The following is a 26,321-nucleotide window of genomic DNA, read 5'->3' on the forward strand; positions in this document are numbered from 1 at the left end:
GCCGCCCGAGTAGCTGGGATTACAGGCACCCACCACCATGCCCAGCTAACGTTTGCATTTTTGTAGAGATGGGGTTTCGCCATGTTCATCAGGCTGGTCTTGAATTCCTGACCTCAAGTGATCCACCTGCCTCGGCCTCCCAAAGAGGTGGGATTACAGGCATGAGCCACTGCATCAAGCCTCCATTTAGATTTTTGAAGTGTGGTGAAAAAAGCCTGGCCTCTAGCAATCCGATCCACCAGTGGTGGGAACATTTTTCATTGGGTGTATTTTTATTATAACTTCTTTGAAAAAAAAAACCTTCCCCAAAAAATTAAAAAAAAAAAAAACACTCTAGCAAAAAACATTAACATACTGCCAATGATTTCTTATGAATAAAACAATTTTAAGTGTTTTTTTAATTTTCTAAGCTTCTGGTTTTACATATGAGCTTTAACAGAAAGAACAAATATTTTTCCCCTCTTGAAAATTGGGGTACTACAGAGGAAGGAAAAACATGGAGATCAAAGTGTACTTCTTAAGTCATCTAATTAACTGGATGATAAGGTGATACTGTGGAAAATCAGCTATAAGTGCTACATATTTGAGACTTTTTATTCAGATAATAGGAAAGAAACTCCAAAGTCCAATTCATCTTTGGATTAACTGGATAGAAAGAAAAAGAAAAACTGCAACAAAAGCTGAGTCCTAACCAAAGATCTTTTTAGCTGTTGATGAGGCTCCAAGATATGTGATTAGAGAATAATAGTTTAATTAAAGCATCCAGAGAAAAGTATATGGAAAAAATAGCTCATCCTTAGGCACTACATCCCTCCCACCAGTCTAGTGTCTTATCCAGGTGAAGGTTTACACAATGTGTACTTGTTCTGACCCCTTTCCTCTCCTAATTATATCTACTCTGCTCTCAAAATTCCATGGCCTACCATTCTGGACTCCCCACAATCTGGCTTCAACCACCAACCTCCCTCATCTGCCACTATTTTCCCATAAGAACCCCATTTCACACTCAGTCAACCATATGAATACTCTGAATTTGCCTTAATGTCAGCTTTCCTCCTTTCTTTGAGTCATTCCTTCCAGATAGGGCATGCTCTCCCTTCTTGCAACCATTCTTGAAGGCCCAACTTACAGTCCTCTAAGAAGCTGTTCTTTAGGGTTTAAGTTAGAAGTCAATTCTTCCTTCTCTTCACTTGTAAGCAGTAAGTATACAGCACTCATAACACTTAATATGCATTAATAGATACTGAAGTTATTTTTTTCTCTTTCACATGACCAGCCTCAGCCATGAAGTTCTTCTATTCATTAAACCTCCAAGAGCCAGGTATGTGTCAGCAGTGAAGACAGACCTGAAACCAGCTCTCATAAAGTTCATGGTCTAGTGAATGAGATAAACTGAGGAAGGTACTAAAAATGGAAGTAGAGAGTTAGAGGCAAGCAGGAGGCTTCCAAGTTCCTTACTAGACTCTTAACTCTTTGGGAGCATTTTCTGTATCTTTGCCACAGATGTTAATAATTCTGTATTTATTTGTTAAAGAAAATAATTAATTAATTAAAGAGCAAAAGAACCTAAAGAACAAGAGGATATGCCCGACCAAATATAAAGATTCATAGCCAGGTGCAGTGGCTCACGTCTGTAATCCCAGTACTTTGTGAGGCCAAAGCGGGTAGATCACCTGAGGTCAGGAGTTCAAGAGCAGGCTGGCCAACATGACGAAATTGTCTCTACTAAAAATACAAAAATTAGCTGGGCATGGTGGCATGCACCTGTAATCCCAGCTACTTGGGAGGCTGAAGCACGAGAATCACTTGAACCCAGGAGGCAGAGGTTACAGTGAGCCAAGATCACACCACTGCACTTCAGCCTGGGTGACACAGTGAGGCTGTGTCACCAGTGAGGCTCCATGAATCATTAAGATATAAAGATTCATTACAGGCTGGGTGTGGTAGCTCACACCTGTAATCCCAGCACTTTGAGAGGTCGAGGCAGGCAGATCAGCTGAGGTGGGAGTTCGAGACCAGCCTGGCCAACATGGTGAAACCCCATCTCTACTGAAAATACAAAACTTAGCCAGGCATAATAGTGGACGCCTGCAATCCCAGCTACTGGGGAGGTGGAGGCAGGAGAATTGCTTGACCCCAGGAAGTGGAGGTTGCAATGAGCTGAGATGGCGCCACTGCACTCCAGCCTGGGAGAAAGACCAAAACTCTGAATCAAAAAATAAATAAATAAAGATTCATTCCAAAGCTCAAGTAATTAAGACTATAGGGTATTAGTAGGAAGAAATAGATTCCCATAGTTTTAGGAATTTTTTGTAGGAGCACTACAGATCCCAAAAGAAGCAATAAACTATTTAATATACGTTACTGGGAGAAATGGCTATTCATGTGGAAAATAAATGAATTTAGACCCCTAATTCACACCAAATAAAAAATTCCAGACATTCAATAACTTAAATGTGAAAGCAAAACTTCAAAACATCCAGAAGAAAATTTAGGAGAAATTTTCTCAATGTAGAGGTCATAGAGACCCCTTTCTTTTTTTTTTTTTTTTTTGAGATAGAGATAGAGTCTCACTCTGTCACCTAGGCTGGTGTACAGCGGGGTGATCTTGGTTTACTGTAGCTTCCACCTCCCAGGTTCAAGTGATTCTCATGCTTTAGCTTCCCAGGTAGCTGAGACGACAGGTGCCCACCACCATGCCAGGCTAATTTTTGTATTTTCAGTAGAGACGAGGTTTCACCATGTTGACCAGGCTGATCTTGAACTCCTGGTCTCAAGTGATCCACCCGCCTTTGCCTCCCAAAGTGTTGGGATTATAGGCGTGAGCCACTGCACTTGGCCAGAACATTCTTTCTCTGTTTTGTTTTGTTTTGTTTTGTTTTGTTTTGAGACAGAGTCTTGCTCTGTCACTTAGGCTGGAGTGCAGTGGCATGATCTCGGCACACTGCAACTTCCACCTCCTGGGTTCAAGCGATTCTTGTGCCTCAGCCTCCCAAGTAGCTGGGACTACAGGCAGGCACCACCATGCCCGGAAAACTTTTTGTATTTTTAGTAAAGATGGGGTTTCACCATGTTGCCCAGGCTGGTCTCAAAGTCCTGAGACAATCCGCCCACATGCCTGTGCTAGGATTACAGGCATGAGCCACCACGCCCAGCCAGAACATTCTTTCTTTAAGACATAAAAACTGACAACCATAAAGGAAAAGACTGATGCCAGGTACTACAATAAAATTAAGAACTTCAATCAATCAAAAGGCACCAAAGAGAGTAAAAAGATGTTACACATTAGAAAAAAAGATATTTATACCAAAAAGCTCATGAAGGATTGGCAACTCCTACAAATTATTAAGAAATAAACAAATCAGTTGAAAAATTGGCAAAAGATATGAAAAGGCAAGTCACAATAGTAAACAAAAATGGCCAATCAACACATGAAAAAATGTTCAACCTTATTATTAATCAAAGAAATGTAAAATGAATCCATAATGATATACTATTTTATGTTCATCAGATTGGCATAAATTAAAGTCTGACAGTACTAAATATTGGCAAGGATGTGGAGTAACAGGTATTCTCAAGGCCAATGAGAGTAAAAATCCATTTTGGAAAATAATTTGAAATTGTCTACTAAAGTTGAACATGCACATATTCTACAACCTAGTATCTCTACTCTTAGACATACAATTTAAAAGCACTGTCTAAACTTTATAAGAGATAAAGTCATACAATGGAATGCTTCATAGCAGTGAAAATAAAACAGGACCAATATATATAAATCTTGGAAACACAATGTAGAGTCAAAAAAGTTTACATATACTATCATTCCAACAATATATACAAGTATCATTCCATTCATATGAACAAAATTCACATAAAATAACATTTTTAAATTGGTCAATCCAACCAAAAATTCTGTTATGTAAGATAGATAATTTTCATGTGCATCATTATAATTCTTCAATCAACAGATCAAGTATGCCAAAACAAAAACAGAGCTTTACACTGTACTTTATATTGACAGTAACTGACCTATCATTCTTACAACACACTCAGAATGTATGTTTTTCCTGACTAAACAACGGGTTTGAAGAATTATACTGAACAATAAGTATCAATGAATATGCCATATGAAGGAAACCACATGTTATCAAGATATAGAACAGGTGCCTTTTCTTTTTTTTTAAAGGATTAACATACCAATGATCATCAGCAATCAGCACACCAGATAACTGAATATCATGGCTTGAGTTTGGTTTATACTTTCCAACTGTAGTTGTTCCTTCTTTTATCATATATAGCAGCATCTCTGATAGTTGTGGATCTTCATTCAGATTAACAAGGTTTGGTAAATGATTGTCCATTTGAAATGTAATTCCTGCTTTCTGGTAGAAGTCAGAAAAAGAAATTAATTTTAATCACAGTATGAAATTGTTAAATTCACCTAAAACAAATGGTCTATATTAAACATTAGAACAATTCTATATGAAGTCTCACTAAATTACTTGTTTGAGACGGAGTCTCGCTCTGTCACCCAGGCTGGAGTGCAGTGGCATGATCTTGGCTCATTGCAACCTCTGGCTCCTGGGTTCAAGCAATTCTCCTGCCTCAGTATCCCATGTAGGTGGAATTACAGGCACCTACTGCCATACCCGGCTAATTTTTATATTTTTAGTAGAGATAGGGTTTCGCCATGTTGACCAGGCTGGTCTCGAACTCCTGATCTCAGGTGATCCACCTGCCTCGGCCTCCCAAAGTGCTGGGATTACAGGCGTGAGCCACTGTGCCTGGCCCTAAAGGTTTTTTAGACTCTCTCCTCCTTCCTTAGAATCTCTCCTTTGTTATCTCCCTACCTTCTTTGTCCTTCACCATCCTCAGTCTACTCATATATCAATCTACCATCACCAAATTGGATCTATTCATACTGACTGACGGTCTTTAGAATAGATCAGTTTCTTTTGTTGTATCTTCATTGCCGTCACCTTAGGCCCCTGTCAACTCACACCAAAACTATGGAAGCAGCCTCCTGATCACCATCAATAGCTTCTGTTTTCAATCCATCTTATATCCTATGCCAGTTAATTCTCTTGAAAGGATACTCTCAAAATGTAAATCCCTGGTCACTTTCAACAGCTTCTCACTTCCTATAGGATAAAACTTAATTTCCTTGGCCTGGAAATCAAGTCCTACATAAACTAATCATAGCATATCTTTCCAATTGTATCTCCTTATGATCTCATATAAACTGCTTCCAATAAAACTGATCTACATACCCTTTCTAAAGACACCTCAAACTTTTCTACCTTTACTTTCAGAATTTTCTCTTCCGAGAATGCTCTCTTCCTTTTCTCTTCCTATTAAAATCTTACGCAAACTTCAAAGCCCATCTCAAATGCCACCTCTTCTATGAGGTTGGATTGGCCACACCACGGAATTTTCCCTCCTTCTCCTGAATTCTTATAGTACTCCCCTCCTCCAATCACTTGAAATACTTTTCATTACATTAGATTCAACCATATGAAACTGCCAGTGTTCAACCATTCTTTACCTACAAAAATGGCAATTGCTTATGGCTCAATCTAATGAAATCACATTGCATTTCAGTCTTCTATTTATGTTTTGTAAATCTCTCTCTGGACCACAAGCTCTCTGAGGGATGAAACTGTATTTAATAACCTTGGCTTCCCCTGTTCCTGGCACAGCATAGACATTTAATATATATTTGTAGAACCAAAGTAAATATAACAAGATGGTTTATTCATATTTTAACTTTCCAACTAGCTTATGGACTGGCTCTAAGCAATCAGTCTTGATCTTAACATTTCTTTATATTAATTTTCCTTGTGGTATTGCTTTGTACAGAGTCAGTATACAGTAAGTATTTGAAACATTAAATTTACATGCATTGGCATATTGGCGATATTTATTTCTTGGCATATTTATTTTCAAATCAGTTTAGAAAGTTGAAATAATACCTGTAACTCTTTTGTTTCTTGAAGTTTTCTTTTTTCAGCTTGTTCAAACTTTTCTTTCCACACTCTTTCCAAAGACAAAGAAAATAATAAGAGTTAAAAACATCCAGATATATAAGATTGAGAGTCAAGAGACAATCAGTGAAAATTAAGGAACTACCTAGTAATATTTAAAATATGATAATCTGGGAGTGGGCTGCTCTATTCATAAGGAAGGTAGGGAAAAAGACTCAGTATCCTCTTGAGGTCCCTGCAATTCCTATGATTCCAGAGCAACACACTTAGCATTTAGAGTACTGACTATATTCTACCTTTGCATTTCTGCCATGTCTCTCTCCTGTTGATGCAGTTTCATTCTTAAGGATGTTATTTCTTGCCGACAGAGCCTGTATTGTTCAGGGTCAATATTCCGATTGTTTCGCTGAGCAGCTTTTAGCTTTGCAATTTCTGCCTTCAATTCTGAAGATTTATACAAAGATGCATGAATAATAACATCTAATACATAATTTCCACAGTAAGCATAATCCTCCAATCTTCTATTTCATTTGAAGTTTTAAATACAGTATTACTAAATAAATTAGAATACTGGAGAAATCAGCTTTACTTTACTTTTATAACCTATAAATCTTTACTTAGTCTTAACCTGAAATATGCTCCCATATTAATGAACTTTCCCTGTTCATAAGTAGGAAAGCTGTATAATGTATTGACCAAAGTGGGACACTTCCAAGAGGCAAAAGGGGAATTTTTTTTTTTTTTTTTTTTTTTTTTGAGACGGAGTCTCGCTCTGTCGCCCAGGCTGGAGTGCAGTGGCCGCATCTCAGCTCACTGCAAGCTCCGCCTCCCGGGTCTATGCCATTCTCCTGCCTCAGCCTCCCGAGTAGCTGGGACTACAGGCGCCCACCACCTCACCCGGCTAGTTTTTTGTATTTTTTAGTAGAGACGGGGTTTCACCGTATTTAGCCAGGCTGGTCTCGATCTCCTGACCTTGTGATCCGCCCGTCTCAGCCTCCCAAAGTGCTGGGATTACAGGCTTGAGCCACCGCGCCCGGCCTGGGAATTGTTAAAGTGAAAATAAGTTTATTTAAAAAGTAAAGAAATAAAAGAATGGCTATTCACTAGGCAGAACAGCCAAAATCAAAGATTTTTCAAGCTGGAATTCAGAATATTTATTTATTTATTTAAACAGAGTCTCACTGTCGCCCAGGCTAGAGTGCAGTGGTACAATCTCGGCTCATTGCAACCTCTGCCTCCCGGGCTCAAGCAATTCTCCTGCCTCAGCTTCCCGAGTAGCCAGGATTACAGGCACCCACCACCGTGTCTGGCTAATTTTTGTATTTTTAGTAGAGACAGGGTTTCCCCATGTTGGCCAGCATGGTCTCGAACTCCTGACCTTAAATGGTCCACCTGCCTCGGCCTCCCAAAGTGCTGGGACTATAGGTGTGAGCCACTGCGCCCGGCCCAGAATACTAATTTTTAATGAAAACAGTCCCACTTGTGAAACACAAGGGATCCAAAAGGGCAAGGATGGACCAGGATAGAGAAAACAGATTCTTCTCTGGCTCATATATCTGAAGTGTCTATCACCTTCTGCTAAAAAGGGCGAGAGGACAAAGGGGCATGAAAAAATGATAGTTCTACATCAACAAAGATAAAACTGTACAAATCAAGATTTCTTGCAGGCATTAAAGTCTATCCTAAATTGATGATTACCTAGAGATAAACAGAAAGCAGTATTTAGCATAAATGAAGATCAACCTATACTAGAAACTCAAGCTCAGATTGTCTTTGGGTCAATGAACTAAGCATGAGCAGAGCTAGTACATAAAATGTCAATGGAAGAGAGGTCATAAAAGAAAAACAGTAAATAGTTTTATTGGTTTTTTGCTGCACACATCTATGACTCAGTGTGTAAATTTATTGTTTAACGCTTACTATTTCCCCCTTACCCAGACTCTGTTTTCTATGTTCTTTTTCTAATTGTCTTTCTTCTTATTTATTATCTGTCCTTCTACCTATCATCCTCCATCACTATAGGCTGCTGACTAGAATCTATTAAAATAGTTATAGAAAAATACCTCTGATGTTCATAAATTGCATATTTTAAGACTGCAACTAATAATACCTGAGACTAAATTGTGGCAAAATAATTTTTAAATTCCGAGAAAATATTCACCTCTAATTAACTTGGCATTCATATCTTCATTTACTTTGGCAATGTTGACTATTAAACGGGCTTGGTTAGCATATCTAAGTGTGCTTAATGTTTCTTCTATGTTGCTGGCAGCAGGACTAATCGTAGCAATCATTGCAGTTTTTGAATTTCCACCCAGACTTTCTTTTAACAGCCTGCAAGAAAAAAAAGTCATAATAAGACTTTGCTTCTACAACAACTTAATAACAGTAATTATCTAAAAAGTACAAAACAAACTAATAGGGTATATAATACAGTATTATTATGCTGTATTCAAATACCATTTAAAACTTTTTCTGGTATTTGTAACTATTTCTAGATCTCATAAACACTTTTTCTCTCTTACACTTTTTATATTGTTTGAGGAGGCAACAATCTGTGCAGAGATTTTTAAATGTGGTTAATCATCAAGTATTTGTGACTGTGAGCTACCATAGGGAAGGCGCTATGTGTCTTAGTCATCTTTGTATTCCCAGTGCCACCACAACCTTTTGAAGCAGGTGCTCAATAAATGTAGAAAATGATGAATGAACATTGAAACAAAAATTCTATATTGTACTATAAGCAAAATCTTTATTTTAGAGAAAAACAGTATGAGACTTAAAACATGTATCAGTGCAAAATGAATACCACTATTTTTAACTTCCATAAGACATGAAAAAAATCAGATTTTCCCTTACAGGTTTCAAGGTGGCAACCACATTATAATAAACCAATTATAAAAACACATTACCCTCAAGTAAAGATGCAGTCCTTATCGTAAATGCCTATCAGAACTGAATATGAAATCCATACAGATGTAATCTGAATGTAACATATTGAAAATTAAATATACATTCACTAATGAAAACATTTATTGAGCACCCATATATTAGTCACTGTGTAGTAAGCAAACAAAATAATTCAATTTCTCTTTATACAACTACCAATATGTTTGATAGTACCATATATGTTCAAACATCAGGCACAAATAATAGTTAAGTACAAGAACAGTTATTTACACTCATATAGTACATATTATGTATTAAGAATTGTAACTAATAATCCTCACCCCTAAAACTAATAATCCTCACTTACCCCTCACTTACTGATTTTATTCCTATTTTACAGATGAGGAAACAGGCTAGAATATTAAGTAATTTACCCAACGTCACAGAGCTTATAAGATGCTGAGCTGAGATTCAAATCCAGGTAGTTTGGTTCTAGAATTCATAATGCTTACCACCTTTCTCCATCGCAAAGTTAATGAAGTCAGTCTATCATCCTTTTCCCCATAGTATTCGCTATATTTTATACAATTCTTTATACGTCAAAAGATACTTGCCATGTAAGAACAGATTCACGATAAGGAATAAAAACTCTCTTTTGGTTTGCTTGTTCAGAGAGTGCAGATATAACTTTTCCCAAAGTTAGCAAGGACTTATTAATACTCACACCTTCCTGCATGCAAGAAAAAAAAATTTTAACTTAAAATACTTCTTAGCAAGAAATTTATTTCACAAAATATATTTCTCCCCTCATATAATTACTGAGTAAACACTTTTTTCTTTTCTTTTTTTTTTTGAGACAGAGTCTCACTCTGTTGCCCAGGCTGGAGTGCAGTGGCACAAACATGGCTCACTGTAGCCTCGACCATCCAGGTTCAAGCAATCCTCCCACTTGAGCTTCTCAAGTAGCTGGGACTACAGACACATGCCACAACGCCTGTCTATAAATACTTTTTTCTATAAACTACCAACTTTCTTATGACTCAAACATATTTTCTTTTTTTGAGACGGAATCTCGCTGTGTCCCCCTGGCTGGAGTGCAGTGGCGCGATCTCGGCTCACTGCAAGCTCCGCCTCCCGGGTTCCCGCCATTCCCCTGCCTCAGACTCCCGAGTAGCTGGGACCACAGGCGCCCGCCACCTCGCCCGGCTAATTTTTTGTATTTTTAGTAGAGACGGGGTTTCACCGTGGTCTCGGCTCCTGACCTTGTGATCCGCCCGCCTCGGCCTCCCAAAGTGCTGGGATTACAGGCGTGAGCCACCGCGCCCAGCCATTATTTCATATTTTCTTTAAAAGTTAATCATAACCAAAAAGTACATATCTCTTTTTCAGCCACAGCATTGCAGTCTATAAACTGCAGATAAAGATGTATCTGGGGGGAGGTTAAGTGTATTCAGTTTGTATTCTCCTTAAAATAATGACCTCAGGAATAAATTTCATCCAAAGGAGAAAACCATTCCATTTACCTTTAGTCGATCTCCACTAGTGTGAGCCGTAGAGCAGCGCTCACTGCCTGCCAGATCTATTAAGTTAATTCGACTTGTTATTCTGTGATCATGTTCTTCCCCTTCCACAAATTCTGTCTACAGCAAAATGATATTAAATTAAAATAATTTAAGTTCTATGACTTCGCAAACAATATACGCTTTTTAAAGGGAAAGTTGTAAAATATTACACATCACTCTTTTATTTTTTAAATTGTCCCTTCTTGTTTTTTCAGACAGTGTCACTCTGTCGCCCAGGCTGGAGTGCAGTGGCGTGATCATGGCTCACTGCAGCCTTGATCTCCTGCGTTCAAGCAGTTCTCCCACTTCGGCCCCAGAGTAGCTGGGACTAGAGGCACATGCTGCTACACCTGCTACTTTTTTTTATTTTTGGTACAGACAAGGTCTCACTATGTTGCTCAGGCCGGTCTCAAACTCCTGAGCTCAAGTGATCCTCCTGCCTTGGCCTCTCAAAGTGCTGGAATTACAGGCATGAGCCACCGCACCTGGCCTAAAATCATCCCTTTGTGAATCTGTGATAATTTATAACACAAAAATATTCACACGGTCTACTGAAAAGAATATATTGAGCAGTGGATAGATTATGCCAAAAAACAAATTACTTTAAAGAGATTACAATCCATAACCACTCAGTTATATTAAAGAAATAACAATAAATAAAGAAAAAGTTTAATGCACAAAGATGTTGCTTATCCCAGCATTATAATAGCAAAACATTTAAAAATAATATAAATGTCCAACAGTAGAGAAAAACTTGAGAAACTGTAATAATTAATGGAATATTATGTAGCTATTAAAAATTATTTTATAAAAATTTTAATATAAAATTGTTACAGATTTTAACAGTGTGATTTTAAGTGAATTTAACTGTGATGGTAAAAAAAACTGAAAGATTATATACCAAAATGTTTAGAGGGGACTATCTGAGTCGTGGAACCTAGGGCTAAATTTCAAAAAATCTTTTACTTTCTGATGTTTTTCTAAATACTCTGCATAATTACTATACATTATTTTAAAACATACTATCATATATTGATATGATCATATCAATGGTATAATAAGCATCTATTATTGATTTAAAAATTTGGTAAATAGTATACTGCCATAAGTCATTTGGTCATTGACCAAAAGTCATTGAAACTAAGGTATATTTCCTATAATCAAATTGAATTTATATATTTATATGACTGTACTTTTACCTTTTGATTTAAAGAAGACAGTAAGAAAAACATGAATTGCTTAAATGTATTTACTATTTTGCCTGTGGAAAAAAAATACCTTGGTCTGGGTCATCACCAGGGTGAAAACTGAATGAGATCGGGAGCTTTTATCATTCATCCCAGTAGCAGCGGTAGCTCTTTGTTTATTTCCCAATTCTAGCCAACTCTTGTAAGGAAAAAGGAAGGAAGATCAGATCAGCAGACTGTAATTCATTGGTATAAAAATTAAGAGAGATAACATATTCACATTTGTAATTAATTTATAAAATGAAATGAGTACATATCTTTTAATAATTTATATTCCCATTGCCTTTTTTTCTGTCATAGAAATCTGAGGCAAGACATAATAACTTTAAAAGACTGTTTCCATAACTCTAAACTTACAGGAAGGTTAATATTTTTAATATAGAAGAGCAATTATTTTGATTAAAACTTAACAAACAAAATCAGTTTGTGACAAATTAAAGAAACTAACATTTTATTTGTAAAACAGCAATTAAGAGAAAATATTTAGGATTATGTTCTTTCTATCTAGTGAAAAGAAGACAAAATGCAATCAATCTTACCTGGATATCAGTGTAAGAACTGACAACATTCCTATTTTTAAGAAGTGAAAAGACAAAATCAATTGTACTGATGATTATACTCTTGTTCTCATAAAACAATAATAACATTTCAATTACATATTTACTCTCTGAAGGTCACAATGGACTAATTCATGAATATTATTTTACTGATTCTCCCAGAATCTTTTATTTTCCCCATTCTTAAAGGACAGGAAATAAAATAATGCTTTAATTTTAACAAAAAGTATGATTCTTCTTAACACAATGAAGCACCTTAGCATCTTAATACTGAAGTCTAAATCACAATGCCAAAAGATATACTTTAACACATATGTATATGCATAGGTATATTTATATGTGGGTGTATATGGGTCCCAATACAATCCCAGATGTATTAAATGCAGCTGAGTTAATACTTAATCACTTTTCTTTTCCTTTAAGAAAGCATTTGGAGGGTTGGAAAAGAAAGTAAAGGACTCCTGGCATGTATCAAACTCTTAACTCTTCTTACTACCTCCTTTCCTGTTTAGCTTAGAGTCATAGGTATAAAAAGCAGGTTGAGAGGGAAGATTTAATTAATGATGAACGGAAGGGGTAAAAGGGAGAAAAAGCAAATATTTACTTCATACTCAGTATAATGAATACTCCATGGCAGACACTTTACAGGTACTGTGAAAGATACAAGCAAGTATATAAACAAGTAACTAACACGCTATGAAAAGAGAGGGAAAACTCAATTGGACAATATCAAGGGTAGAAGGCGAAATAGTTACCCAGGGTTTCAAAGTTAGGAAGGCCAATGAGAATACAATAAAGATTATGGGAGAGTAACATTCACTCTATTCATTTGTTTTATACTCTTTGCCCTTGCTGAGCCAAACACTTACATTGACAGTGCTTCAACATATGGTCCATAAACAGGATGTTCCCTCACTCTCAGCTAGTAGAAGCAAATACATGCATCATTAGGAGTATGACAAATATTTCATATAATTTTAAATGATCGGCTTTTTCTATATCTTGAGTTTAAGGTAAGAGATTTGTCTTTATCCAGGAAAACACACACACACACACACACACACACACAAAAGCTCTCACAAAAACAAATCTGTGAGGCATTAGGAAACAGCTTCAATATAAAAAACTGTTTATAGTAGTACAATATGCAATAACATAGCATCAAATGTCTTACTAGTTTTTTTATTCTTAAAAACTGGTATTAGAATTGTCTAATAGACAATAATTAGAACAATATATTTTAGCATCAGATGTCTTACCTGTTTGTTTGTTTGTTTGTTTGTTTTTGAGATGGAGTCTTGCTCTGTTGTCCGGGCTGGAGTGCAGTGGCACAATCTTGGCTCACTGCAACCTCTGCCTCCGGGGTTCAAGCGATTCTCTTATCTCAGCTGCCTGAGTAGCTGGGATTATAAGACAGTGCCACCACACCGGCTAACTTTTGTATTTTTAGTAGACAGGAGTTTCACCGTGTTGGCCAGGCTGGTCAGGAACTCCTGACCTCAAGTGATCCGCCCACCTCGGCCTCCCAAAATGCTGGGATTACAGGCGTGAGGCACCGCACCCAGCTTTATCTTCCTAGTTTTTCAGTAAGACATTCGCATTTTAAATCTTGTAGTAGCTATGATTTATATACTTTTAAATGCTCTCTAAAACATATTTGTTAAATTTCAGACATTAAAATTTTTCTTTATTGTTACATTATACATTTTCAACTTTGTGAGCAGAAGCTTTAAACATACAGAAATCACAGAAGCAAACATCAAGTTTTGTTTAAGTTTCTTGATGTTGCCAATAGTAAACGGCACGACCATGGGCAAGTGAAGAAGGCAGCTGACTTTTTTTTTTTCTTGAGAGACTCTCGCTCTGTTGCCAGGCTGGAGTGCAGTGATGCAATCTCGGCTCACTGAAACCTCCGCCTCCCAGTCAAGTGATTCTCCTGACTCAGCCTCCTGAGGAGCTGGGACTACAGGCATGTGCCACCACGCCCAGCTAATTTTTGTATTTTTAGTAGAGATGGGATTTCACCATGTTGGCCAGGATGGTCTCGATCTCTTCACCTTGCAATCTGCCCACCTCAGCCTCCCAAAGTGCTGGGATTACAGGCGTGAGCCACCGCGCCTGGCTGACTTATTTAGATTTTTGTTTACTGTGCTCCAAGGTCCATTGCAAAATTAAAAATTTTAAATTCAAATAGCAGTTTTTTAAAAAAATGATATAATTGTGAAACTTTCTATTCACAGATTATCTACAAGGTATGAATTTGCAAAGTAACCCATTGAAATACATATTCTATAATAAAATATAATTTTAAAAAGTTTTACTACGTTTTGGCTTATAGACTATTAGGGATCTGGTGTTCAACTTACATGGTCCAACTAAATCTTGGAACAACTATTTTATCTTTAGTTTTACACAATTCTTTATTAAAATAAAGAGGTTAAATCTAACAACTAATTTAATTTCTACTAATGATAATGTTCTGCTTATTTTCTTTTTTTCATTTTTTATTTTTTGGAGACAAACTCTCACTCTGTCGCCCAGGCTGGAGTACAGAGGCTCGATCTTAGCTCACTGCAACCTCCGCCTCCTAGGTTCAAGCAATTCTCTTGCCAGAGCCTCCCGAGTAGCTGGGACTATGGGCGCAAGCCGCCATGTCTGGCTAATTTTTTGTATTTTAGTAGAGACAGGGTTTCACCGTGTTGCCCAGGCTGGTCTTGAACTCCTGAGCTCAGGCAATCCGCTCCCCTCAGCCTCCTAAAGTGCTGGGATTACAGGAGTGAGCCACTGCGCCCAGCCAATGTTCCACTTATTTTCTAAATAATCTAATTGGACTATAGATCCAAACATTTGCTGTCATATATTTCTAGTAAAACTTTAAGCTATATCATCCAGAGAACGCAAATAATTAGATGCATTTATAAGAACAGAAATTCAAAACAAATAATAAATTGTTTTAATCTTACTGGTTGCTTTCTCTGCCCATTTTCATCTTTACAAACCAGAAGATCATGAATTTTTTCATTATAGACTTCAAAGAAGCTCATTTCAATGTGATAGCTGACCTAGTAGAAATAGAAACACAGCATATAATTTATTTTAATGTTTTGTAAATAATATCTGTGATTAGGATCTAGCATCCAAAATATATAAATATATAAAAATATCTTACAACTCAACAACGTAACAGCCCAATTTTAAAATACACAAAGGACTTGAATAGACATTTCTCCGAAGAAGAATGTACAAATGGCAAACAAGCACATGAAAAGATGATCAACATCATTTCTCAGTAGGGAAATGCAAATCAAAATCACAGTGAAAAACCACTTCACACCCACTAGGATGGCAATAATACGAAGAAGAAGTGGAAACCAACAAGTGTGGGTGAAGATGTGGAGAAACTGGAACCCTCCTCCATTGCTAGTGGATGTAAAATGGTACAGCCACTTGGAAAATAGCTGACAGTTCCTTGAAAGGTTAAAAATAGAATTACCAGGCCGGGCACAGTGGCTCACACCTGTAATCCCAGCACTTTGGGAGGCCGAGGTGGGAGGATCATTTGAGGTCAGGAGTTCGAGACCCGCCTGGCCAACATGGTGAAACCCTGTCTCTACTAAAAATACAAAAATTAGCCAGGCGTGGTGCCGGTGCTTGTAATTCCAGCTACTTGGGAGACTGAGGCAGGAGAATCACTTGAACCCGAGAGGTGGAGGTTACAGTGAGCTGAGATCGTGCCACTGCACTCCAGCCTAAGCGACAGAGCGAGACTCCATCTCAAAAAAAAAAAAAGAAAGAATCACCATAGAAATTTGGAAATTCCACTCCTATACATTCCAAAACAATTGAGAACAGGTATTCAAACAAAAACATGCACCAGTGTTCACAGCAGGACTATTCACAATAGCCAAAAGGTATAAACAACCTAAATGTCCATCAACTGATAAACAGATAAACAAAACTGGCATATCCATACAATGAAATATTATTCAGTCATTAAAAGGAATGAAGTACTGTATATGCTACAATGCAGATGAACCTCAATACATTATGCTAAGTGAAAGAAGCCAAACACAAAATATCACATACTGCATGATTCCATTAATATGAAATTTCCACAGAACAGGTAAATTCATAGAACAAAAGCAAATTAGTAGTTGCCAGGGATTGGGGAGAAGGGGGAATGGATTGTGACTGCTTAATGGGTAGAGGGTCCCCTTTGAGGGCAATGAAAATTTTTTAGGACTAGAGGTAATAGTTGTACAACATTATAAATGTAGTGAATACCACTGAATTGTATACTTTGAAGTGGTTAATTTGATGTTATATGAATTTTATCTCAATAAAAAAATTTTTAATATGAACAACAACAAAAGTCCTTGCATTTCTTCTTAACTTCTACATAAGGTTCAATTAAATCCAATAAGCATTTCTTAAGTACCTACCTACTGTGTGTATGGCTTTAGGTTATTGTCAGAAAGACATAAAGAAGTGTAAGACAAGGTTCTTGCCCATGAGGCTAAGATCTCAGAGACATATAACATACCTTCCAACAGACAAAACATAGCAATAGAAAATTAATTAAGCAACAAAATGAGATGACTATAAATAAAATGACTAATCAGAAAAGGGAAAATTTAGATGGACAGAGAGAACAGGGAAGGAGGAAATAGAATGTGAGGCATGAGAGACAGAGTAGACTAAACCAGAAAGAGGGGTAGGGCATTCTTGGGTAAGGACAGCAGCATCTGTGCACTGCATGTGCTCAAAATAGGAAAGACACCCTGTAGGTTGACATTTTATCTGGTAAGATGGAACCTTAAATTAATTCTTCCTGATTGGGGCAGAAAGCAATCATTAGACTAAGTGGGCTGAGCTTCTCCTCCTTTTGACTCAGAAAGATACAGTGTAGAGGCCAAAAAGGGAAAACTTTGCTTCCAAACAGTTCTTCTGACAGGGCATGGTTTCCTTATCAGAGAGTAAATTTCATCCACTGACCCAGAAGTGAGTCAGCAAGCATCTAACAGAATTGGAAGCTTCAAGGGAGTGTCAAAGAGATTTAAGTTCAATTCACCAAATATTTATTGTGCCCTATGAGGTACAAAGCATTCTTCTAGGAGCTGTGGGAAAATATGAGATGAACTGGACATAGTTTTTATCCTGAAAGAACTCAGAATCTAATTGGATATGCAATATAGTACATGAGTAATAAATGACAGAATATAGTTGGTGTCATGAGAGAGAAACAAAACACTTCCAGACAAAGAGACCAGGTAGATGGGAACACCAAGTAATTATAAGGTAATTGCCAAATGCTATGAACAGGGATGGGGGCTGTCAGAATTCAATAAATATGTAATAATGCTTTTATTATGTAAAGTAGTATTTTATGTTACAGAAGCTCCAGGAAGACTTAGAAATGAAAATGTGGTGTAGGGAACGAATTAGAAAAGGTAGTTGGGGCCACATTGGAGAGGACCCACTTTTTTCTTCTCCTTTGAGGCTCCTGGCATCGTGCTTGTACGTCACCTTCTCTTACCCCCATCCACATACTATTATCTTCTACCATCCTGACGTAACCACATTTAGTGGGGTTCACTATGTACCAGGCACTCTTCAAACCCTTTTGTATAGATCAACTCATTTAATCCTCACAACAAATCTATGAGAATGATATTGTCAATATCATCTCTATTTTCTGTTCCGAAACACAGAGACATTAAGTAAATTGTTCAAGATCACATTTCTACTGCAGTGATAAAGCTTAGATTCAAATTCAAATAATGTATCTCCAAAGTCCAAGCTCTTTTTTTTTTTTTTTTTTTTTTTTTTTTGAGACAGAATCTCGCTCTGTCACCCAGACTGGAGTACAGTGGCATGATCTCAGCTCACTGCAATCTCTGCCTCCAGGGTTCAAGCGATTCTCCTGCCTCAGCCTCCCGAATAGCTAAGATTACAGGCGACCGCCACCACACCCAGCTAATTTTTGTATTTTTAGTAGAGACAGGGTTTCACCATGTTGGCCAGGCTGGTCTCAAACTCCCGACCTCAAGTGATCCGCCTGCCTCGGTCCCCCAAAGTGCTGGGATTACAAGCGTGAGCCACCATGCCTGGCTGACCATGCTCTTAAGCATTCATTACACTATGCCATCCAATGACATAGTCATTCCATGCAAAAATCCGAGCCTCCCATCCTTTGAAATAATTCCAAAGACCTTTGCCTCAACTTTGCTTCAGCTTCACTTATCTCTCTCTCCCTGGCTTTACCTTCAAATTACTATCCTTCTAAAATGTGAACAGCCAATAGAGGACTCTACCCTACAGGCCCACAGCTTTCTCACTCCCTTATGCCCACTAAACTTGGACTTGAATCATATTTCCTCTCATAGTCTCAAGACCACCAGGTTTCTATTGATCCCCATATTCCTCTTATTTTCAGTTTAATTACTGGGAATGAGGTTGAGGGTAGAAGACAGAGGACAGGCAGTATATCTACAGAGCAGACAGAACTCATCATTACTCAAATCTACTTTTCCTCTTGTGATCTCAAAAAATGACATCGATACCTAATCTGGTTGTCCAACATTGAATTCTCTCTCCCTCATCCTCCATTTCCAATAATCAGCAAGTCTTACCAGTTATACTTACTAAGATAGTCCTTCATGAGTCAAGTTCTGCTTGCCTGTCTAGTTTATTCTTTTTTATTGAGACGGAGTCATGCTCTGTAGCCCAGGCTGAAGTGCAGTGGCGCAATCTTGGCTCACTACAACCTCCATCTCCCGGGTTCAAGCAATTCTCCTGCCTCAGCCTCCCAAGTAGCTGGGATTACAGGCATGTGCCACCACACCTGGCTAATTTTTGTATTTTTAGTAGAGACAGATTTCACCATGTTGGCCAGACTGGTCTCGAACTCCTGACCTCAGGTGATCTGCCCGCTTCGGCCTCCCAAAGTACTGGGATTATAGGAGTGAGCCACCACACCCACCCTCTAGTTTCTTCTCTTTTCACTCTCCACCCTCAAATTCCATGCTCAAAGCAAAGTAAACAATTTATAGATTCCCAAAGGCTCCCTACTTTTTTGCTTTGAAAGCAAAGCATAGTACATGCATGGTACATGCTGCTCCCTCTTCCTGGAATGTCCTTCTCCCCTTCTTCACCAAGCTAATAATGCTATGTAGCCTTCAAAAATAAGCTCAGCTGCTCCTTCTTCTAAGAGAATGTCTCCCTCCAACCTTGTATGTTCTCACTTACATGTTCTATTAGAGCATCTACTTTAGTTTGCTTAGCATTTAATTGATTGTACTTGGCTGTTAACTGACTTATTTCTCCCACTACACTCCTTTGAATACAGGAACTGGGTCTTTTAACTCCAGACCCCTAATCGAGCACAATTTTCCCAATTTCCCTTATCATAAAAAATACTGGAGGAAAAGCATGAAAATTGTAAAATCCCAAACTCTACACCAGACCAACTGACTCAGAACCCCCAGAAGAGATTTTTAGCAAGTGTGCACACACACATACACATGCACATATATGTCCCTGCCAAGAATCCCCAGTAATTCTTATGACCAAGTAAATTTGAGGAAAAAAAAAAATTGATCTAACAAGCTGCCTAGCAACAGCAGAATGCTCGGTAAAAGCTAGCTGAATGTATAAATGAATAAGTGAAATAGGAAGCCAGTACAACCTATTCAGGTATAATACAGTGGAAAAAGTGTGGCTTTTGAAGTCAACTCTGGGTTCAAATCCCAAATTCACTACTCTTTCTGATTCACATTGTCCAAAAGTTTATGCCTGCTGTCCTTAATTAAGTCTGTGCACCTATCTGACTACAAAGACATGTATAATGGCACATAGCTACCATTTGTGAGCCTCTATGTATACACAAAAGTAAAGCAAAAACGAGAGAAGACAGAAGAGACAACTGCGCTATCACTGCCCACCAGGTGAAATTGATTCTGAATTTAGAATTTCCACCCTCCCTCTCCATACCACTGTTCCAAAGAATAGTGATCTATAAATTAGAACTGATCTTGCATTAAGTATTTCTTTAGTGGTCATGACTGATTTCAACTTAATTTGACTATTTTCTACTCTGATAAGAAGCTTGCAGGTACTATAAGAACATACCTCTTGGGTTTGTTTTCTGGCTACTTGAGAAAAAAGATCTTCACAAAATCTTGGAATTATTCCTGGTTCTTCACTAAATCCCATCATCCTGAAAAATATATTATGAATAAGGAGGAAATAAAACTAATTCATTTTTTTTTATTCTTTTTGGGGAAATAGGCAGGGAAGGGAGTAGGAAGCAAGTTCATGGAATCTCATAATTAAGAATGTGGACTCTGGAGTCAAATCTGCCTGAGTCCAAATCGTGACTCCAAGATACTTAACCTCACTAAACTTAAATTTCCTTTACTGTAAAATGGGAATAATAAAACTGTCTAATTCAGAGAATTGCTGTGAGAGAATATAAGCAAAGTCTTTAGCACACCGCCTGGAATATAGTAAGAACTCAAATGTTAGCTACTGTTAAAATGCTGAGTATTTCCTTCTAGGACAGGTATCATTATCATAGCTACCATTTATCAGATGTCCCCCTACTCCTTTCTTTTTAAGAGATGGCGACTAAGTTGCCCAGGCTGGACTCGAACTCCTGAGCTTAAGCAATCCTCCTACCTCAGCTTCCCAAGTAGCTGAGACTACAGGTGTGTGCCACCACATCTAGCTTAGACGCCTTACTTTTAATTCTCGCCAAAATACTTATAAGATAACCTCTCTGGGCCTCAGTTTACATAAAATATATAAAGTATAGTAAAATGGGGCCAGTGATAATTACAAGATGAACTGTATCAAGGTAAATGTGTAAACTGAAGCCCAGAGGTTAGTAAATTGCCCAAGTTTGCAGAACTAGTATATAAAATGGATGAGATTTGGGCCAAGATCTGTGTGGTTTCAAAACTATATTCTATCACCCCCATGCCACTTCTCACAAAAGTATATTTAAACACTTGGATAATTGCATTCCAATACAACTTACGTATATGATTTTCCAGAGCCAGTCTGACCATAAGCAAAAAGACAGGTATTGAAGCCTTCAAAGGCTCTTTCTAGGAGTGGTGCTGCTAGCTTCTCATAGACAGTTGTCTGGCTAGCATAGTGAGGATGACATTCATCAAAAGACCAGAATGAAACATCATAAATAAAACTATAAACTTGTTTCATGTCAGGATGTTCCACAGTTATTTCTTTCCCACTCATGAAGACCACCTGGGATGCTTTTTCAATCTTCTCTCTTGAAAGAAGCACAAAGAAAAAAATCAAGTAACTAAAATTGTCATGGGTATTATTCTCACAGAACATAATAAATACCTCAAAACTATTTAAACAATCTTCCAAGGCAAGATAATCCTTTAGTTTTATGTGGAAAATGCAGATAAGCAAACAATTTTAGTGGGTTTCCAAAATATATTTCCTGTGGCTTCAGTGCCCCCAAAGGGAAAATTCCAGATTTCTCCAGAAAACCTATCCTACTTTTACAAGATTTTTTTCCTCTTTTTTTTTTTTTCTCTTGAACTACACCTTTCCCCATCCCACCTACTATAATCTACCTATACTCTTCGTTCAAATCTAGAAACATCTTTATTATACAAAGTTGGGGGGTACCAATCTAAATAAAGCTAGCATAAAATACAAATATAATTTTAACAAACTCAGTTGACTGTAAGTTTGAATCATAAGTCTCTCTTGGCTACTAAAGATCTCTCCTCCTTCCTCTAGATTCTCTCCCTTAAAATCATGAATCTTCATGTATACCCTTTTTCCCTTTGAGACTTAGGTGGAAATCTTTCACTAACTTTAGATCTACAGAAAAACATCATCACTCCTTGTCTGGCTCCAGATATCCACTCCCTCCCCCCTCCACGCCCAACTCTGTGACTGCTTTAAATCAGAATTTATTCTGGAAAAAACACCTGCCTCATCAATTTGACAAGTACTCTACCCTGGCCCTGCTTTCAAGTCTTGTCTGATGAGTTTGGAATCAGGCATTTGGTTCCTTAATAAGTTCAGTATAGTCATCCATCTTGCGTTTTGTCCCTACCAGCTCTTTCTATTGTTTCTCTTCCTATCATGGTTCTTGAGGCTCTGTTAGGCATTCTAATTCTCTCAAACCAACTCACCCTCAGTTCTCCCTCTTAATACTAACCCATTTGCACAAAAAAGGTTCTACAGTACTGTATAACTTGCCTTTAACTACTTGACCCCTTAGGTTCAAATTGGAGGTTCCTGCCCCAATGCAGTGGTCACCATATCCTCTTCTAACTTGCTTAGATACACAGCTTCAAGTTAAACACTATTAATCCTGTGAAGTTTTTCACTGTCCCTTAAAATATTTTAAACAACTACATCAAAATATTTTAAAACAATTATATTTTGTCACATTCACATTTTCTCATGTCCATCTTTTCCAACCTTATCTTTAATCTGTGTCTTTCCCACCCACAACCACTTTTAGAGAGAGATTTTTTGCCATCAAAATCAAATCTAATGCATCACTGCATTTATAACTACTATATAGTAATCGGAGACGATGATGATGGTAATCACTACTCTGGAAAGGGTTTTGAAAGGACCTCTTTAGGGAACCAGTAGTTTGTTATGGTTTTCTTTTTGTTTTTTTTTTTGTTTTTTTGAGACAGACAGAGTCTCGTTCTGTTACCCAGGCTGGAGTGCAGTGGCCTGATCTCAGCTCAGTGCAGCCTCTGCCTCCCGGGTTCAAGTGATTCTCCTGCCTCAGCCTCCCAAGTAGCTGGGATTACAGGTGTGCACCACCACACCTGGCTAATTTTTCTATTTTTAGTAGAGACAGGGTATCACCATATTGGCCAGGCTGGTCTCAAACCCCTGGCCTCAAGTGTACTGTCTGCCTCGGCCTCCCAAAGCACTGGGATTACAGGTGTGACCCACCACACCTGGCCTGTTATGGCTCTTTTTAAGGGATAGGTATAACATTCCAGCATATATTGCAGATCTGAAAGCAGATTTCATTAGAGACCTAAGTGACTTATTCAGACTTTTTAAAAACAATATATCTAGAGAAACTTCAACATATAAAATATGGTGATTCAATTTTTTAATTTTATAGTCAGTCATCAAAAATTATCAACACACTACAACTAGACCTAAAAGTTCTCTCTATATAAAAATATTGCCAACAAGTTTCAGGTTTGAAGATGCATAAATACAGACCTTCCAAAGGCAGAGAGGAATTAAAGGTACGTTACATGTAACTGCTTGGCTTTAGATTTTAAAAGGCGTCACATACCTCTTAGTGAAAGGCCTTATGCGTACTGCCACTGTCACTTGACTATTCTCTACTTTTAAGGGGTCTTTTCCTGCAGAGGTGTTCTGAACTACAGTTTCTTCTTCAGGAAGGATTGTATTTTCTGCTGACCTTTCCTGTTTATTCGCAAGAAAGGAACTTTTTGGTCTTTGTTTAACTTGAAAGTTAGACATTCTATTCTTCAGTATTGATGGAGCTGGGCTCTTAAGCTGAGGCAGACCACACTTTGGTGTCAATTTGTGTTCTGTTGTACATTTTGTAGGTGTTCTTTTTTCTAAGCTCCCAAATTTATTTGAAGTTTTTGCAATTTCCTTCCCAATAGTTCTATGATGCAAGTTTCCTGTTCCTGACACTTTGATATCCAACTTGCTCTGAGTAGGTTTTGTTGTCAAGTGTCCTGATCTAACAACTTCAGTCTGACTCAGGGAAGCAATGGGTGCTCTATTACTTGAGTACTTAAGTGCAATATTTTCATTTGCTCTACTGGGGGCAGAAAATATTTCTTTGTATTTCTTATCAGCCATCATTTCAATGACTTGTGGATCTTTATCTAAAGGTACACAAGAGGCAACAAAAGAGTTTTTAGCATTATTTACAATCTTTACATTTGTTCTACTTTCCTTAGAAACACCATTATTTTCTGTTTCACCTCCCACATTCAGTGTCATTTTGACAGAATCTGTTTCAGCTGTTTTCCACTTTTCTTCAGAATCTGTTTTAGCACGACGTTGTAATGTAAGATGTGTTTCTGCTGTTTTTTCAGTTGTGTCTTCCAAATCCCTACCAAGCAAAGATGATTCTTTGTTCCTTGTAATTCTTCTCTGAAGTGTCAATTTACCTACAGGATTAGGGGTAAGGGGCATGTCTGCTGTTTTTTCACTGGCAGAAATAACGTAAGTGCTATTTATGTCTCTGACTTTACCTGCAGATCTCAATAATGGATCATAATTTTCACATTCTGACATATCTGACTTCAAATGCAGCTTAAGTCGGCTACTGTGGGTGAGGGCATTCAGTGATGAACTATTTTGGGAAGAAGGAATATCAAGAATATCGCCGCGGTTATTTCTATTATGAGTACTGTGTAATGACATTTTGGCAGTTATTTTAAAAAAGAATAATGACAGTTATTTTAAAAATGAATAAGACCGTAAGCTCTTCTTTGGACATTCATTTGATTTCCAGCCATTTCTTATGTATCCGTTTCTGAAAATATCTGCTAAACTGAAAGAAAAAAAAAAAAGATTTAGATTACATAGACTACAAACAAGCTTCAAAAATATATAGAGAACATCCCATTGTGTAAGTAAATTCCCAGAGGCATATATTACAATAGATCACAATCTGCAGCTCAGATACTGCTTCCAAGCAACTTCAGGCAAGTCTCTCAGAGAACTTACCATCATTATTCAACAAATATTGACTAACTTTCCACTAGTGCCAGGCCCTCTGATAGATAGTGTAGACTTCAAAGACAAGAATACAATTCCCATTTCTTTAGTCTAGAATAAATATACTGATAAGCCATATATCAGGCCAAATGTGTCAAGTGACTTAGGAGATGTAAAAAGTGCATGTCAACATAGATTTTCAAGTACTCCCAGCTTGGGGAGTGGGAAGGACTAAAGGAAACCCTAGCACCTAAATCAGAGTGTGGAGCAAAGTATTTTTATAAATACCTGCTACAAAGTATTTTTTTTTCCACCAATGTTCCATAAGAAGGTTTATTTTATTTGTATAAAAAAATATATATATATATTTGGACGGAGTCTTGCTCTGTCGCCAGGCTGGAGTGCAGTGGCGGGACCTTGCCTTGCTGCAACCTCCACCTCTCGTATTCAAGCAATTCTCCTGCCTCAGCCTCCCAAGGAGCTGGGACTATACAGGCGCCCACCACCACGCCCAGCTAATTTTTGTTGGCCAGGATGGTCTCGATTTCTTGACCTTGTGATCCACCCACCTCGGCCTCCCAAAGTGCTGGGATTACAGGTGTGTGCCACCGCGCCCAGCCCATGTATGTTGAATACAGGAATGCCTACAGAGAAGATTAAATTGATTGGTGTCAGGAGGCAGATTATTCCCAAGTACCACAGGCAGTAAGTACAATAAGAACTGTAAATTAATTGTGTTGAGAAAAACCATGCAAGATTAGATAAACAGACAACCCGCCCTTTAGCAGTAACACAAATTATACAGAGGTGTATGTAAATATACAGCAACAATATCTATCAGGTATTAACGTTTTAAAGAAAGGGAACAGCAGTGACAGCTAAGAGACCTGGCTTTTAGTCAATTTAGTATCCAACTCCTTACAAGGATGTAAACAAGACTTTAAATTTGCATGCCGGGTTCTAACCTGTCAAATGACACTGGTTCAAACTGTTGCAAAGATTATTGCTATCGAGGAACAAATTAATGGAAGGTAATTTTTAAATGAGGCTTTTAAATGTTTACATAAATAACAGTCGTTACAAAAAAAAATTCGTCAGGTTATAAGCATCTCCCATCAACGTTTCAACTCAAAATACAAAATTCTCCTGTTATGAAATGAATTTAAGGGCAAAAATAAAAGATTCTGTAAATTCTCTTGCAACTAAAAATCATTTGCGATTTGCACAAATTGAGGAGTTTCGCCATCAGATTTTAAAGAGCACTGTAAGGAATACAAGGAATCCAAACCAAAACATCCGGTGGTTGTGTTCTTTCTCTGCTAGTCATTACTAGGGGCTATGACTAAG

At 37.7% G+C, this 26,321-nt stretch overlaps 1 protein-coding gene across 4 annotated transcripts in view; it reads right to left on the reverse strand.

Annotated features, from left to right (window-relative positions):
- LOC105484694 (kinesin family member 14) overlaps nt 1-26,321 on the reverse strand; it is a 70,762-nt gene that overhangs the window by 44,071 nt on the left and 370 nt on the right. For 3 of the 4 annotated variants that reach the window (XM_071077738.1, XM_011746533.3, XM_024793735.2), the window contains 13 exons: nt 23,566-24,807; nt 21,280-21,534; nt 20,370-20,457; nt 15,203-15,301; nt 13,109-13,161; nt 12,222-12,252; nt 11,714-11,821; nt 10,397-10,513; nt 9,488-9,603; nt 8,146-8,318; nt 6,281-6,428; nt 5,973-6,036; nt 4,198-4,382 (listed from right to left, as the gene is read on the reverse strand). In XM_071077738.1, the coding sequence (XP_070933839.1) occupies nt 4,198-4,382; nt 5,973-6,036; nt 6,281-6,428; nt 8,146-8,318; nt 9,488-9,603; nt 10,397-10,513; nt 11,714-11,821; nt 12,222-12,252; nt 13,109-13,161; nt 15,203-15,301; nt 20,370-20,457; nt 21,280-21,534; nt 23,566-24,677 (2,549 nt within the window). In that variant the 5' untranslated portion in view covers nt 24,678-24,807. Of the gene's footprint in view, nt 1-4,197; nt 4,383-5,972; nt 6,037-6,280; nt 6,429-8,145; nt 8,319-9,487; nt 9,604-10,396; nt 10,514-11,713; nt 11,822-12,221; nt 12,253-13,108; nt 13,162-15,202; nt 15,302-20,369; nt 20,458-21,279; nt 21,535-23,565; nt 26,308-26,321 lie in introns of those variants that run through there. The other variant, XM_024793734.2, reaches the window with a different exon arrangement.

This window comes from Macaca nemestrina, chromosome 1, assembly GCF_043159975.1.
Source record: "Macaca nemestrina isolate mMacNem1 chromosome 1, mMacNem.hap1, whole genome shotgun sequence".
In the NCBI taxonomy this organism is placed as follows: Eukaryota; Metazoa; Chordata; class Mammalia; order Primates; family Cercopithecidae; genus Macaca; species Macaca nemestrina.